This window comes from Natrix helvetica, assembly GCF_964273705.1.
Source record: "Natrix helvetica genome assembly, chromosome: Z".
Taxonomy (NCBI): Eukaryota; Metazoa; Chordata; class Lepidosauria; order Squamata; family Natricidae; genus Natrix; species Natrix helvetica.
In genome coordinates, this window is record NC_138554.1 from 117462246 (window position 1) to 117479383 (window position 17138).

General features: G+C 38.0%; 1 protein-coding gene across 1 annotated transcript in view; it reads left to right on the forward strand.

The window, feature by feature from the left end:
• Window positions 1-16213, forward strand: part of LOC309401938 (pituitary tumor-transforming gene 1 protein-interacting protein-like) — a 31545-nt gene extending 15332 nt beyond the window's left edge. Inside the window, exons 5-7 of the mRNA XM_081971317.1 lie at window positions 4664-4735; window positions 8940-8986; window positions 13807-16213. Of these exons, the coding sequence (XP_081827443.1) occupies window positions 4664-4735; window positions 8940-8986; window positions 13807-13856 (169 nt within the window). The 3' untranslated portion in view covers window positions 13857-16213. The remainder of the gene's footprint in view (window positions 1-4663; window positions 4736-8939; window positions 8987-13806) is intronic.
• Window positions 16214-17138: the final 925 nt, after the last annotated feature.

Below are 17138 nucleotides of genomic sequence, written 5' to 3' on the forward strand. Positions count from 1 at the left end.
TAAAAATGGGACTTACCACATTTGATTTATCTATGACACATTTTAAAGCTGTGACTAATTTTATATTTGGCAGAGGCTGTATATTAGATGTTGTTTGAAGCATTTTTTTCTTTGTTCCAAATGTGTGGACCATGAAGCATATTTATAAAGTAAATATGTTATTACATGACACTGGTTTACAGCAAGATTTAAAAAATCACAACAATAACACTGCCAGAATATTAAAACTGATCATAGCATGCATTAAACCTTAGTAGAATATTGATGGCCATAATTTGTCCTAGAAAAGACAAATGTATTTTTTTCCATTAAAAAAAAAAGTCTGTTGTCATTTTCCAGAATGGAATATTTTTTACAAAATATTATTTTTTGTTAAATAAATCCACAAGTGTGTAATCTTTTTAGTAATGATGTTAAACCCTGTTACTTGGTACAGATATTGTTTTTTCAGGGCTTGTCAGTTTAGACTAAATAGACTGAATTGATTCGTCCTTGAATTTTGGGGCTGTAGGGGGTAGAATGCATATACAATGATGAATTATCCCCTTATCAGTTAAACTGTGAAAACATTAATCAGCTTTTTAAAAGCTTCCAGAATGGATCTCTCAAGATGGTCTCTATTATGGCACTTGGTTTACAGATAGTCCTCGACTTACAATAGTTCATTTAGTGACTTTTGGAAGTTACAATGTCACTGAAAAAGGTGACATGACCATTTTAGCATCCTGATAGTCACGTGATCAAAATTCACATGGTTGGCAACTGACTCATATTTATAACTGTTGCACTATTCTGGGATCATGTGATCATCTTTTGCCACTCCTGACAAGCAAACTCAACAGGAAAGTCAGATTCACTTAGCAACCATATGACTAACTTAACAACTGCAGCAATTCACTTAATAACTGTGGCAAAAAAGGTAGTAAAATGGGGTAAAATTCATTTAACAAATGTCTCACTTAGCAACAAATTTTGGACCCAATTGGGGTTATAAGTCGAGGACTGCCTGTACTCATTCAATTGCCCTTATATATGGAGGTTGGCCCGAAGTTTTGGCTATCCCAGCATCCCAGTGTGATCACAATCTGGGCAATTGGCAACTGGTTCACACTTAAAATAGCTGCATCCTTCAGCCATATGATTGCCATTTGCAATATCCTCTTCTGGATCCCCACAGTCAAAATCAATGGGGCAGCCAGTTGGGAAGATGCCATAAAGGAATGTTGCAGCACTCTCTTTCTAGCATGCACTTACGCAACACAGCAGCTCCCCCTCCATATCCCGCATACACTCACCACAAACCTCCCACCTTGCTTAACTCTATAGGACTCATTTGCCTGCCTGTTTGTAAACCATCAAAGCCTTGTGATTTATAATAATAATAATAATAAGTTTGAATTTATTAGCCGCTCCCTTTCCAAGTAGGACTCGGGGCGGCGTACAATGGGGCATATAAAACATAGAGAATATACAAAAACACATAGGCATACATACAAAACATACATACGCATACACGGACTCGGAGGAGGTAACAATTTACATCATATAGATAATTAAAAAAAAACCAGCATTAAAATACCCCAATTGTAAGAACCCAATATACAATTAAAATTTAACGTTTAAAATACAATTTAAAAACAGTTAGGAGGAATAAGAAAGATTACGATTGAGCCAGGCCAGATAATTGAAAGAGGTGGGTCTTCAGCTGTACACGGAAGGAGCGGAGATCGGAAGTAATCCTGATGTCACGGGGGAGGTCATTCCACAGGGCTGGGCCCATCACAGAGAAGGCTCTGCTCCTGGGTGTCGCCCCCCGGCACTGTTTGGCGGACGGCACCCGGAGAAGTCCCTCTCTGTGTGAGCGAATTGGTCGTAGGGATGTGTGGGGCAGGATGCGATCCTGCATATAACTAGGCCCTGTGCCATGAAGCGCTTTAAAGATCATAATCAAAACCTTGAAACGCACTCGGTAGACCACAGGAAGCCAGTGCAGCTCGCGCAGGAGAGGTGTTACAGGGGAGTATCTAGTCCTCCCCATAATCACCCGCGCGGCCGCATTCTGGACCAACTGTAGTCTCCGAGTGCATCTCAAGGGAAGCCCCATGTAGAGAGCATTGCAGTAATCCAGGCGAGACGTCACTAGCGCATGGGTGACTGTGCGTAGGGCATCCCGGTCCAATAAGGGGCGCAATTGGCGCATCAGGCGAACCTGATGGAACGCCCCCCTCGCCACAGCTGTCACATGGTCATCCATGGACAGCCGGGCATCTAGGAGGACGCCCAAATTGCGCACCTGTTCCATGGGGGCTAGTTGGACGCCCCCAATGGCCAGAGATGGAAGCACCTCATTGAACCGGGAGGCCGGAAGCCACAGCCACTCCGTCTTGGAAGGGTTGAGTTTTAGTCGGTTGCCATCCATCCAGACCCGTACGGCCTCCAGACACCGGGACATCATTTCGACGGCCTCATTGGGGTGGTTCGGGGTGGAAATGTATAGCTGAGTATCATCAGCATACAGATGATATCCCACCCCAAAACCACGGATGATCTCGCCCAGCGGTTTCATATATGTGTTGAACAGGAGAGGCGAGAGCACCGATCCCTGTGGCACTCCACATGTGAGTGACCTCCGGGTCGAACTCTGCTCCCCTGCCAACACACGTTGCGTCCGATCAGAGAGGTAGGAGCCAAACCACCGTAAAACGGTGCCCCTGACTCCCAACCCCTCTAGCCGGTGCAACAGGATACCATGGTCGATGGTATCGAACGCCGCCGAGAGATCTAATAGGACCAGGATAGAGGAACAACCCCTATCTCTGGCCCTCCAGAGATCATCCACCAATGCGACCAAGGCCGTCTCCGTGCTGTGCCTGGGTCGGAAGCCGGACTGGCACGGGTCTAGATAATCATTTTCCTCCAGGTGACGAGGGAACTGCTGTACCACCACACTCTCTACAACCTTCGCTAAAAAAGGAAGGTTGGAGACTGGACGATAATTGACTAGGTCCATTGGGTCCAGGGAAGGCTTCTTGAGCAAGGGCCTCACCACCGCCTCTTTCAAGGCGGCCGGTAGAGACCCCTCACCCAACGAGGCGTTCACCAGGCCCAGGAGCCAGTCGCGCGTAACCTCCCAGGATGCCAGTACAAGCCAGGAGGGACACGGGTCCAATAAACATGTGGTGGGTCGCAGACGTCCACGCAACCTGTCCAAATCCTCGATGGCAACCGAGTCAAACTCCTCCCAAAGCGGTCCCTCAAGACTCGCCACGGGCGTCTCTACTGGACCACTGAAAGGGGCCCAACATTTCCTGCTGGCTTCCCCATTCACTTTCCGGGAAGCTAGTAGGAACTTGCAAGTCATGTTATGTGAATTCTAGCTTAATTATCCATGATCCTTGCTTAACAACAACAAGAGGAAGGCAGTGATTAATGTCACTAAGCGATGCAGTCACATGCCATGGCACTGTATGACTGTACTGCTTAATGATGGAAGTTTCAGTCCCTATTGATATTGTAAACTTTACATACAGCAGCGATGGCGAACCTTTTTTGGCTCGCGTGCCACAAGTGGGAGCGCAGGAGGGTCGTGTGCAGGCGTGCCACACTCATAATGCAATGCGTGAACCCCCCAGTGTGCATGCGCGCACAACGCGCAACCCCCCCATTTTTACATGCTTTTTTCGCCCTCCCCAGGCTTCAGAGGCTTTATAGAAGCCTGGGGAGGGCGAAAAGAGTCGCCCCCGGAGGCCCTCCGGAGGCTTCAGGGACCGTCCGTAGGCTTCCCTGAAGCCTTCGGAACGCTTAAAACCACCCTCCGAGCAAACCGGAAGTGACTTGACAAATGGCTCCGCATGTCACCTGTGGCACGCATGCCATAGGTTCGCCATCACTGACATACAGTGTTATATATAAACTTGTTGAGAAAACTAATCTTTAAACTACACTTACATACCAATAAACCAAGTCAAATGTCCCATAGATCATTTTTATTAAATATATACATTCATGGTATTTTTTGAATAATTCTTTAATCTCTTACATAACATGTCCACTGGATGTCAGTGTCCTTTCTTGAAATGGTCAAAGTACAGTAGTAGTAAATGAAATTTCCTATTTTGTCTTAACAAAGCAAAAGGTAATAGCTAAGAAATATTTATTTTTCTATTGATCATTTTTCACATTTGTTTTTCCATGCGGATTGAAAGTAGAGAATGGCCACTATTCTACTTAACAGAAAAATTAAATTCAGTAATACTTGCCTGATTCATTATTCTGTTTGTCATGCTGTCAAGTATCCTAATAAATCATCCACTTTGAATGCATGAGAGTATATTAGATGAGGTACATTTTTATATAAAACAATTCTCTTTACTCTATCTAGAGTACATTAAATCTGAACAATAAGTTTAATTTAATTTAAGAGTTGAAATAAAATTTTAGGATGAAGTGTGAATTTAGTAGCATTTGCTAATCTGGGATTGAGATACATCCTGATCTAAGTCAATAAAGATATTACTTCTGATTAGTTTACAGTTTGCAAAGGGGCATGCTTTGAGGCAGTAAAATTAAAAATAGGACAATTTCCTATTATAAATTTAATAATTTAATGCCACCTGAACATATAATTGTTCTGAAATGTTCACGAAAATTTTCTCATTTTCAGGAGAGCTACCGATGAAGAAGAAGAAACATTTATTGGTGATCGGGAAGAAAAACGACTGCAATATGCTCAACGGTAAATTGGAAATTTTTAACTGTAATACCACTCTCTTAGCAAATCTTAAGTATTGGCTACTAAAACATTATTAGGTTGCAGAAACAGAAAAGGATTCCTGATGCCTTTCAGCCTGTCCTTAGTGAAAAGCTTTGAGCTTCAAAATAGTTTGTTGGCTTATTACAAACAAGGATCCAAGTTTATTGCTGGTCAGAAGTGGAAGCGAGGCAGGAAATAAATTGGCACAATCTGGGCTATTCATTGGTTGAAATTCTGCCAATATCTCTGCCATAGTTCTGCTTCTTTTTATAGGAAGTCCTTGAGTTACAACCAATTATTTATCAAGCTTTTAAAGTGACCATGAAAAAAGTGACTTTGACAGTTGTTACAGAATCCCCGCGGTCATGTATCAAAATTTGGGCCCTTGGCAACCAGCATGTATTTATAATGGTGCTGCATGTCACATGATCACTATTTTCAACCAGCAAAGGTTTTCAAGCAGCAAAGTCAATAGAGAAAGCCAGATTTTGTTTAATGACTACAGGATTTGCTTAACCACCACAGTGATTTGCTTAATGAGTGCATTGCTTAGCAACAGAAGTTCTGGTCTCAATTGTGGTCATAAGTCAAGAACTGCTAACTCTATTCTGCTGGAGTTCAGTTCTGCACAGCGAAGTAAGGATAAATAATACTTTTTTATGTGCATGCATTGCAGAGATCTGCACTGAGTGGGCTGTGGCCTAAAGGTGTAGTTCTCGTCTCATAATCACGAGGCTGTGAATTCGAACATAGAAGCAGATATTTCTCTCTCTGGGCACATTGAGAATATATCTGCTGAAAAGAAACTCCGTCTTGACGACAAGAAAGGCATCTGGCCAGTAAACATTCAGCCCCATTCAGTTGTCCAGTCTCCACCCAGCAAGGGATTATGGGATCATTAAAAGAGGATGATTGCAGGGAACTGTACTGGTTGAGTAGGATTGATCAGGTGCACAAAAAAACTCTAGTTTATTTGTTTGTTTGTTTATTTCATTCCACCTCCCTCTCAAATAGTCAGTGCCTGGCTGTTTACAGGGTACCTTTTCTGTTGCAAACCTTTGCAGCCATTCCTAATCTGCAAGAGGGTCCTTTTTGAAGATGCTCAATTGTTAATCTGGAATGAAGGAGAAAACCTGTTCTATTGCTTGTGGGCTGTGGAACAAACTCCCTTGGAAGTTAAATATTGCTTCCTTCTTTCTACACATAGAAAAATCATAAAGGCATAGCTCTTTCATTAAGCTTTTAATTATTAATTGACTATTAACAATTTTAGTTTTTAACCATTAATTAAATGGTTTTTAGTTTTTTTAAAATTTGGTAGCCACTGAAAATAGAAATTCAATATATAAATCAAATAAAGATATTCTTAAAATACATGTTTTGTCCAAAGGTTTCCATAATGTATAGTTTTTAAAGACTTATGTATGTAAGAATCACAGACAAATATAGTGAAATATATTTCATTTTTAGATAAAGTTGCAGACATGTTCTGTGGTTTTACAGAACAAGAGCCAGTTGGATAAGTATTTTGTCTCCTTGAAAAATATCTAAAATTATAAAGAGATCTTCACCTGAAGGCTAGATGGGAAATCTTACTAATTTCTTTTCCCAAGAGACTGTTAAAACAACAAATAAAATGCATACTTATGAAGGCATTAAAAAAGCTAACTGCACCTAATCAAAGAAGGGACAAGCTTAGTGTTATTCCAGATCAAGTGAAGCCCATCAGGATGTAAATGGAAAGAAGATAAAATTGAAAAGCCGTGTGTTTTTTAAACTAAAAATGAATAAAATCTCCAGAGGCAAATAATGCCTTGTTTCTTACTACCATTACTAATCATGTATTGGGTATTCTGTGACATTTTTTTTCTGAGGTGAAGCCCTAATGAATTGCTCCCTTAATTCAGTATCTTAACTTCTTTTTTTTTAACTTTACTGCTGCAATAAGATATAGATGAGAGAACCATGTGTGTGTGTAAATTAAACATTTAGCTTCTTTATTTTGAAATTGTTTGATGACCAGTACTTTAAATTTTATCTGAATGCCCATTGGTAGCCAAACAACTGACATAGCAATGGTGCCATACAAGGGTATGACCGCTTGGATTAGCTGTAAGGTTCAAAATCAGCTTCAAGACCAGACACATGTAGACTGTTGCAGTAATCTAGGCAAGAAGTAAATTAGATTACAGGCAGTCCTCACCTTATGACTACAATTCAGCCCAAAGTTTCTGCTTCTGAGTGAATTTTGACTCCTAACAACCTTTCTTGCCACAGTTGTTAAGCAGATAATTGCATTTGTTAGTAACATGGATGTTAAATAAATCTGGCTTCCATGTTCACTTTGCTTGACTTTGCGAAAGGTGGTGATCACGTGACCTCAGGATACTGCAACTATCATGAATCAGTTGCCAAGTGTCTGAATTTTGATCACGTGACCACGGGGATGCTGCAACTGTCATAAGTATAAAAAACACCCACAAGTCACTTTTTTTCAATGCTGTTGTAACTTTGGTGATCACTATATGAACTGTTGTATGTCAAGGACTGACTACCTGTGGTCACTCCATAGCAGTGTCACTTTCAATCTTACTCTAAAATGCAAAAGACAAAATAATCTCCATTAGAAGTCATAACAAGAGTGACTTGTATTTTCCTTTTGCTGCCCACTTCCATAAACAGCAATGGCACTTAGACTTACATACTGCTTCACAGTCCTTCATAGCCCTCTTTGAGCAGTTTACAAATGTCAGCATCTTGCCCCCTCACAATCTGGGTCCTCATTTTACCCAGCTCAGAAGGATGGAAGGCTGACTCAGCCTTGAAACAGTCGGGATCGAACTCTTGGCAATGGCCAGAGTTTGCCTGCAATACAGGTAGTCCTCTACTTATGACTATAGTTGAGCCAAAAAAATGTGTTGTTAAGTGGTACATTTGTTAAGTGAGTTTTGCCCCATTTTATGAACTTTCTAGCTACAATTGTTATGTGAATCACTGCAGTTGTTAAGTTAATAATTCAGTTGTTAAATGAATCTGGCTCTCCCATTGAATTTCTTCGTCAGCAGGTAGAAAAAGCTATTTATTGTGTGACACTGCCACAGTCCTAAATATGACCCAATTGTCAAGCATCCAAATTTTGATTTTATGACTAGAGATGCTGGAACGGTCATGAGTCTGAAAAACGGTCATAAGTCACTTTTTTTCAGTGCCGTTGTAACTTTGAACGGTCACTGTTGTAAGTCAAAGACTACTTGTATTGCATTCTAATCACTGTACCATTATGGCCAGTAAAAGCCAATGTTAGGCAAGTATTCTCATGAAGTGGATCATGTGGTTGCTTTTTATAACTTTCAGAACAATAGTAAAAGTTACTTATATTTTTTATCTTAAATAAAAATGCAATTAGAAAGTGAGGATTACTGTGCATAGATCAGTTAGATGTAACTAAATTTAAGAAAGAATTTATAATGAATCTATCTAGTAAATCCTATGGGAATTAAACAGATATCACTACCTATTCTAAGCCAGAGGTATGGATGTCGTTTGGTTCTTGTCCTCCAAGTCAAACAAAATTTATTGTTGGCTTTGAGCTATTGTGTACAACAAATTTGCAGTCCTTAGCTACTGAGATTATCAGTCCCAGGGAAGTTGATTAAAAGGGGTTGATTGGAAACGAGAGAAAAAATATTTGAAATATTCTGCTGTCAAAGGTAATATGGAATTATATTTACTGACACTTTCTTAATCTTTCTATAAAATGCCATAATCTAGAATTTAATTTGTTTTACCTTTAAAAAAAAACCTTTCATTTTAGAAGCTATTATACATGCTAAAATTTAAAAAGTTTGGTTGGTACTCATACCACATTTGTTATGTGTGCTCAGTCATTGGAAATCAATACAGATAAAATTTGGAGGAGGGAAAACAACCTTGTACTGAGGATTGAGTCAGATGCTACCGAAGTATTTAAAGACATGAAAATCATGCTGCAATATCAGTTATATTGTAACTTGTGTTGATATAGTTGATAATTGAATTTATGGATAGAAATTACTGTAGATGTAGTTGATTTTCCCTGATTGTAATAGTTAAACAAATATTATTAGCACTAGTTTGGCATTTTTATTTTATAATCATCATCATCTTAAATATTTGTTGTATTCTCTAATGTTAATAACCTTTGCAGGAAACATGAAAAAAGAGTGAAATATGATGAGCTACGCAGAAAATATGGTATGTATAATATAATTTCCATCCGAAGCTTTTTGTCTCAACAGTGTTTGTAAGCATGATATGTAAATTCTGTTTAGCAAAGGAAAATGGCTGATTATTTGAACCTCTTATTCAATTTGTTCCTATATCATTAAGTGTTCTGCAGTGCAATTTGTGAAATTGTGAGGTTAGGCAGTTTTCCTGCATCATTAGACATTCTGCTTGTAAAGTGATGGGGGCAGATTTAACCAATATCTCTTCATACATATTATTCAATGCCTGAATACAGTTTTCTAGTCCATGTAAGTGTTGGGGTTAAATATTTGCCTTTGGCATAGCATTAATCCAATATTGTACATTCAAAATTTTGCCGCATTCACATATCACACATAATTAACATGATATATAATCAGAGTTAATCTATAATTTGTTTTAGGACAATGAAAAACAAATTTAAAAAATAGATTTATGTATTTGTATGTTTTCACTAGTAAGTACCATACCAGGGATTAATATAAAGCCATGCTTAGCATCCAAAAATATCCAATTCTGTCTTGTTCAGTTAATTAAAAAAAAAGTGCAACTTTGTGGGAGCTTTGAATACAATCTTGGTATATATATATGGCATTTTAAACACCAAACGGTCAGTTAGCTATTTTAATGCTTCGGGTCTGTTGAATTGTGACTGTGTTAGTTGCTTAATATGGAAAAAAAGAAAATAGAAATAAAGAAATAAATATTATTGAGCCATCAGTGGCATATACGACCCAGTTATAAGCGTAAGGAACGGTTTACCATAAAATTAAAATAAGCGACTTATGTTTCACCTGGATACAGAGGAATAAAATAAGCAGGAGATTAAGTTGCTTACTTTATTTTGAGAAAGGAATTCTCTCTCATATTTATGCATGAATGCATAATAGAGGGGAAATAATTTGCTAACACATTTCTAAATTAAGATGACTGCAGACTTGTTTTGTTAGAGGAAAAAAAATCATCCTCCTCTCCCCCCCTTCAACTTTTCTTTGTCCATTTAAATGGTAATTATACATTGATAATGCATTCCATGTGACCCTCAGTCTAGCTGTGGTCCTTTGGGGAGGAAAGAATGCAGCAGCACTTCGAAAGTGGACTGCTCCACATGAGTGGTTTCTTTGTGCAAGGATTTGTCCGTTTTTTCCCATATATTCTTCAATGAATATACGTTACCCAAATTCTTTCATTGTTAAATGAAACTAAGAATTCATTTTTTTAGAAATATGTTTGTATTCTTGTACATTCTGGAAGAAAAATGCAATGTTTTCCATAATTGTCTTTAGACTGAAAAACTTGTTACAGAATAGAGTAAGCATCGATAGAAGGGAATGGGATATTAGTGGCTCAGGGTTGATCTGTAAGGTCCCTGGTCCTCTGTGAGTCTTCTTGCAAATATTTCATTACCAAACTAGGTAATATCGTCAGTGCAACAACTCAAGGTCAAAAAGTACCAAAGTCCCATATGTTATTGATGGACTACAATTTGGTTTTTACTCTCAAACACTACAATTTTCTCAGTATTGTAGGAGTCAGCAATCCCAAAACATTTGTGATGAGTCAGACTGGGAATAGATTCAAAGAAAATACTAGTGTATTATGATGGCAACTGGGATTTGAATTTCCATCACCGTGTAGTCATAAAGCGCAATAATATGCAGCCACACTACTTAATGATGGCAATCCCTGCACACACTGCCATTGCTAAGTGAGGATCATGGGTCATTAGGTGAGCATTTCCTTCCTGCCAGATTTCAACAACCAAAGGCAATGGGAAAGCCGGCAGGAAATCTCAGGTGACTTTGAAGTAGGCTGGGAGGCAGGTAAGTGGCTGCTGTTGAGGATGCACAGGTGGTGAGGGCGGCATGACACAATCTTGGGCTTGGCAACAGTCCATAAGTGGCTGGAGGTTGCACAAGTAGCTGCGGAGGCACGGTGTGAGGTTCAAGAGGGTGCACAAACATGTACAGGTGGCACATGGCATGCGGAGGGCTTTGAAGGGAGTACATGGGTGGGAGAAACTTATCCAAATAAATTGCGTCCTTCTCTGCCAGCTTCCCCATTGACTTTACTTATGGGAAGCCAGTGAGAAAGATTGCAAATCGCATCAAATGACTAATGGGCTTGCATTTACTACAACCATTGTAAGTGCAAGCCTATTTCATAAATTGTGATCATTTGACTACGGGGTGCTAGGATGGCCGGAACTTCAAAGAACATTGTTAAGCACCAGTATTCCAGCATAATTGTAACTCCAAGCAGTCATGAACAAGGGATTGTTAACCAAGTGCATTAGGTATTTCCCACTTCCTAGTGCTATCTCTCCTGGAAATAGTTTGGAAATGCACACTGTAATGACATAACACAAGTTGAAGGGGACATTATTATAACAGGCCAGACAAAAGTGACATGAGTTTGTTGTTTTTAATAGCAACAAATATTTGTAGAGATTCCCCTTAATCATTAATTCTGCCACTTCTATGGAAGTTTTCCCTTTCTAGGGTTGCTTATAGTTATACACATTGTATCATGACTGTAATATTTACAGTAGCTTGTATTTTAATTTTTTTTATTATGCAATTTATAATGAGGCATATGAGTAAGATATCATTTGGTATTATACATGTTTGTTTGCACTTGCATATGTGAACATCAGAATGAAGTTTACTGCATGGATATTTACTATAATTTATCTCTGCAACTTACTGATTAAAATCTGCCAATCCAATCACCCCATCTTGGCCCTCTATAATATTGTGTTCTGTAAATCTTGTTCGTCCTTGACATTAAAGATAGGACTTTCTAGTGCAACAGAAGCGCTCCATAAATGCCCTTCTGCATTGTGTTATGATTGCCCTTTAAACTGTATTGATACTGCCATAGTTCCGCTTATCCTTCAATGCCATAAATTGTTATGTAAGCACCATATGCCAATCTCAATTGCTCATTTAACTGGTGAGCAATCTAGTTAGTATATACACAGGGAGACTTATTTCTGTCTGGGGAGCAGTCTGCCTTGATTAAAATTTTTGATGGATGATGGATGACATGCTTTGGATTAACTTGAAGGATGGTTTGAAAGCTTCTAGACTTTAATTGGCTATTAGGATTTAGCATTTTTACAGTTTAATGCACAGATGTCCATTTTTTTTATTTGAGGGATCTTGAGCTAAACTACACTTAGTAGGAACTAAAAATCTGTCTATGAAAATATTCTCTGAGGTGCTAGGCATATTTCTAGTAGTCAATTTTTCTAGTCAGATTAATTCTATGTATTATGACAAAATCCTTTAAGTGAGATAAATCTGTGCTGTAAAAATCAGTATGTCTCTGTTACTGGACATTAGTTAATTGTGGTAACTCATTTCTATTTCATTTATTTTTAGATTCAATTTATAAACCTCATAAGTAATGCAATTTCATGAAATAAAACAAAGGAATAAACATAAAAGTCAAAAACTATAGTATTATATTGGAATGGTAACAGCTAAGGAATAAAATCCTGATTTCAGCTCAGGATCTTAAATCATTTGTTCAAGAGCCAATGGAAAGAATCTCAGTGAAGGATTTTCCTAAACAACAACATCATATTAGAACTGTGTAGGCTTTAGGAGATAGGATACTATCCAATAGGGCAAGTATGATCACCGAAAAGCATATCTCCAAACCCCCATGAGATTAGTGTTTAATGATAGCATGGAGCAAGCCTACATGATTAGTTCTAATACGGTAGAGTGTGCAGACATAACACAAGAGAAATAGCCCCCACAGATAAGCAGGCCCTAAGTTGTAAAAGGCTCCTTGGGTGATCAGCACCTTGAATTTTTGCCCAGAAGCCTATTGACAATTAGTGCAGCTGAGCCAAAGTGCACTCAGAACCACTTATTCTCATGCATTCTGAACCAGGCCTAGCTTATAAATGGTTTCCAAAAGCAGCCCTATACATAGTGCATTGCAAAAGTTCAACCATAAAGTATAAGTGACCAGGAAGAGGAGCTTCCAATCTGCAAAAGGTGCATATTTGATGCACAAAATGGATCTATAGAAAAATCCTTCTGACTGGAACTACTAACTGCTCCTTGAACAAGATCAAGTCTAGGAGTTCTAACTCTACAGCAGCAGCAGCAGTTCTCTCTGGAACTGCAATTCCCAGAAACTTGGATAGTTTCTGGAAATGGAGGACCCTTGAATTTTCAGTCACTTAAATCTAGCTAGGGTTGAGCCCAGTCTTGTTTTTATCCTTTCAATCATTAGCAAGAAGTCACTGAGACAAGATTTTCATAGTATCTCGTGGTTATCCTGGTTTCAATGGAATAAATGCAGATATATATCCCATATGCAGATGATGGGATATCCTCTGCATATGGATGAAACCTGACTCAGTACTTGAAGCTGTAGAAATAATATATGAGGAGAGCATCAAGGTAGAAGAAGCCGTACAAACAAGTAGAGTTTTGGGATTGATTTCTTCCTCCATCAACTGGAAATGACCTGGAGAAAGGAGGAGATCCACAGCAAGACAGTATTGCCACATCCAGTTACAAAGCTTAGCCAGAAGAATGCCACATTACCAAAGGTCACACACATAGATCAACCAAGACTTGGAGAGTTAAACTCCTATTATCTCAGTGCCAAGAGGGGTTGTCAACAAGCACTTTCTGTTTGCACTTATGACTAAAAATCCCTTTTGTTTTGTATTCATACAGAAATTGAGATGTTCCATTCTTAATAGTTGTTAGCCACCGTGTTCAGCAAAGGACAATTCTGTAATCTCTACCTTAATACTTTCTTGTAATTTTATTTTTTAGGTCTGCTCCAGGATTCCGACCATCCCTATAGTAGATATGAAAATGAATGAAAAAATAGTACTACTGCCTTAAAACGAAATGTTGATGTTTTCATTGCACCAAATTTGTACATAAATATTCAATAGAACTTAATTTTATTTTGCTTTTTTTCCTCCTCTTTTTGGAAGCCAACAGTATTATATTTGCATCTAATGATCCTAGTAAAAAAAGCCTCAGGGTTTTCTTTTTCCCCTATAGAAAACAACACTATAGAGTAGTGCAAGTTTGAGGTAGAGAAACAGTTTATTTTTTCTTAAACATCACAGATTGGGGGGGGGGGCGCAATACTGTCATCTTTTCCATGTTGCTAAATAAAGAGACTCTTTAAATCTGTGTCAAGTAGGTGTTGGCAAGTATTTGACACTGCAGAGGTGAGGTATCACATAATCATACCTTACACCACTTTCATGTTAATAGAATATAAAGGGTGTAAGTGAAAGAAACTATCACTAGGCAGTGACCTTAACTGAATGAATGTGATCTGGTGTTGCTGGCTAGTCAGTAACTTAAGCACCATCAGATTCTTGAATATGGCCTCTTAATGCAGCCTGCCACAGCTCAAGTTCTCTAAATTGGCTTTTTCCAGTCTTTAAACATCCTGATTGCAATGGGTTATATCATCCCTGATCCTTTGTACTTAAGGAGAGACCACCTAAATAAATACCTGACTTTAAAAAAAGAAAATTTAAGAAGATGGTAAAAATCTGCAATATTATATCAAAAATCTGCTAGCTGTTCAGGCATGTATTAACAGCTTTCCATTTTGATCTCTGTACATTCGTAGATTGTGTTGAAAAGTCATGTTCTTGATTCATTCCTCAAGCAATTATCTATCCACTTTTTCTAATGTACAAGAACTATCTATTTACTTTTGTCTAATGTAAAAACATTTTGTATATATTTCTGTCTGTATATAATCATTCCTAACATCTATCAAAGCAGATATTTCCCAGATATCGTTACTGTATAATTAAAATAAAAGCACTAAATGGTGGCTCTTCACTGTACTGTGCTTCAGATTTGAGGAGAACAAAATACTTTGAAGCTCAATGGATGCTCCTCTTCAGAGTTTTTCATACCAACTATGTATTTTGTGTGGATCATGTAGATAGCCTTCACAGTGGTACCAGGATCCCAGGGTCCGTCTCTTTGCTTTTAGTAACAGTTGAGTTGGTATGGACATATGCATCCACATACACTCAAAAGTACACTTTTCTTTTTACATCCGAAGCAGAGCATAGCTGCTTTATTTACATATTCATAGTTAAAACTGTTTTTCTTCTTAAACAGGGAAGAAAGATGATCTAATAAAGACTGAAATTGCTTCATAGTGAACATTGCATAGCAATTTGAAAATGGTGAGAAATAGGGCGAATTCAGAAGAATACTTCCTTTTTCAGTAGAACGTGCTGTTAACATTTTATTGTTGGTAACATTCCTCCTCTGTATTTAACAAACATACATGCTTTGTCATGTCATCATGCAGCTGAAGTTCCCTAAACAAAACTCTGAAAGCTAGGGCTCATTAATCTTATATTCATTATGAAGATGTGATTTTCAGGAATAGCTCACCATAGTTTTCCCATATCAAATTTGCTTTGGAGAGTTGATGGTCTTTCAGAAATAGTGTGAAAAGGGGGGTGTTGAGCCAAAAGAAGAACAGTCTTGTTCTATTAATTGAAGCTTTCACCCAATCAAATACAATTTAAAGCTGTCAGTGAGACTTAACAGATCAATTGTGTAGTTCCATCTGGATACAACATCTTGAGCTAGAGCAATAGACGTTTACTACTTTATAAACTTTTTTTAAAAAAAGATTCAAGTAGAGACATATCAACCCAAATTGCTTATAAAGTCATTTGAAATATTGTGGCTGGTTTATCTTTCACCTTATTTAAACCAGATTCGTGATTTTTGAGAACTTACAGTTTGGATACTATTTCTGTAGTGAGTTCTCACTGAAGATATCTTGTGAAGGTGGAAGCTGCATGTGATGTGAAATATATATATATATATATACAGCCTTGCTGTTTAGTATTCCCCTTTTCTCTGGACAACCATCTATATAGATTATCTCAGGAAAATAATTTGTGAATCCACCAAGGATGACAGATCATGGAAATTTTGCCTCAATAACTTTAGAAGGCTTCAAGATGTGTAAAGTTTAGGCTTTGGTACCTAGATATGATATGTGTAAAACTGGAGGATATGTTTTCGCGTTTTCTAATTTACATGACAATTGCATTAATTTAAAAAATCTTAGTATATTGTACTTTATTTAATTATTTTCATGTTTTACTTTGTTTAATTTTGTATTTTGTTACGTTTGCAAATGTGGATTATCACTATAATAAACAAATGAAGGATATGGTTCTGCCTGTTTATGTGAAATCAATTGATTGAATCTTGAATTCTATTTTACCCATGAGAGAAGGAAAACCAAAATAACTCACTGCTGAAGAAGTTATGCTGACAGAGGAAGGAAATGCAGAAGTGACTGGTTCCACCTTCAGAATCCTTTCGTACTACTCTCCCCTCAAAGCGAAGTGTCCCCAATCCTTTGGAACCCATCACCCTTTCATCAGTTTGATGTTTATGTATTTTGTCTCATAGTGATTACATTCAGTATAGAATGTAGAACACTTTCAGAGAATGCCTAGAATGCCTAGGCCCTAGATGAAGAAAACAGGCTATTTGGGAAAAGAACACACGTATACAGGTAGTCCTTGATTTATGACTGGTCAGTTAATGACCATTTCAAATTATGACAACGTGTTTTACAGCCCACAAAACATTTCTGGTCATTGTAAAACGTTGCAACAATCCTCATGGTCACATGACTGGCTTGGCAATTGGCTTGCCTTTATGATGGATTGCAGCATCCCATGATCATGTGACCCTGATTTGCCACATTTTTGCCAGTTAATGGAAGAATGAGTTCACACTAATGACTGGCATTTATTTAAGGACTGGATTTACAGAGGAAAAACAGCATATATTATCAAGCAATGTGTTTCAAGTTGTTACATAAGCTAATGTTGCCTGGGGGAAGATGGAAATGTTGAGTTTCCAAGTCAGACAAAAATAGCATGTGTGATTTGGTTAAGGGCATAGTTTTGTCTCTTAATTTATCAACTGAGTTATAGCAGCTAAGTTAATACATTGCAAAGATAGGGAAATGGTGGCTTGAAATTTCTTTCAAAGTCTGCATTTACAAGACAAACTAGCAATTAGCTATGTAATATTGTCTTACTCATTCTTTATATCTGATCCTTGCTAAGCAGCACATGAAC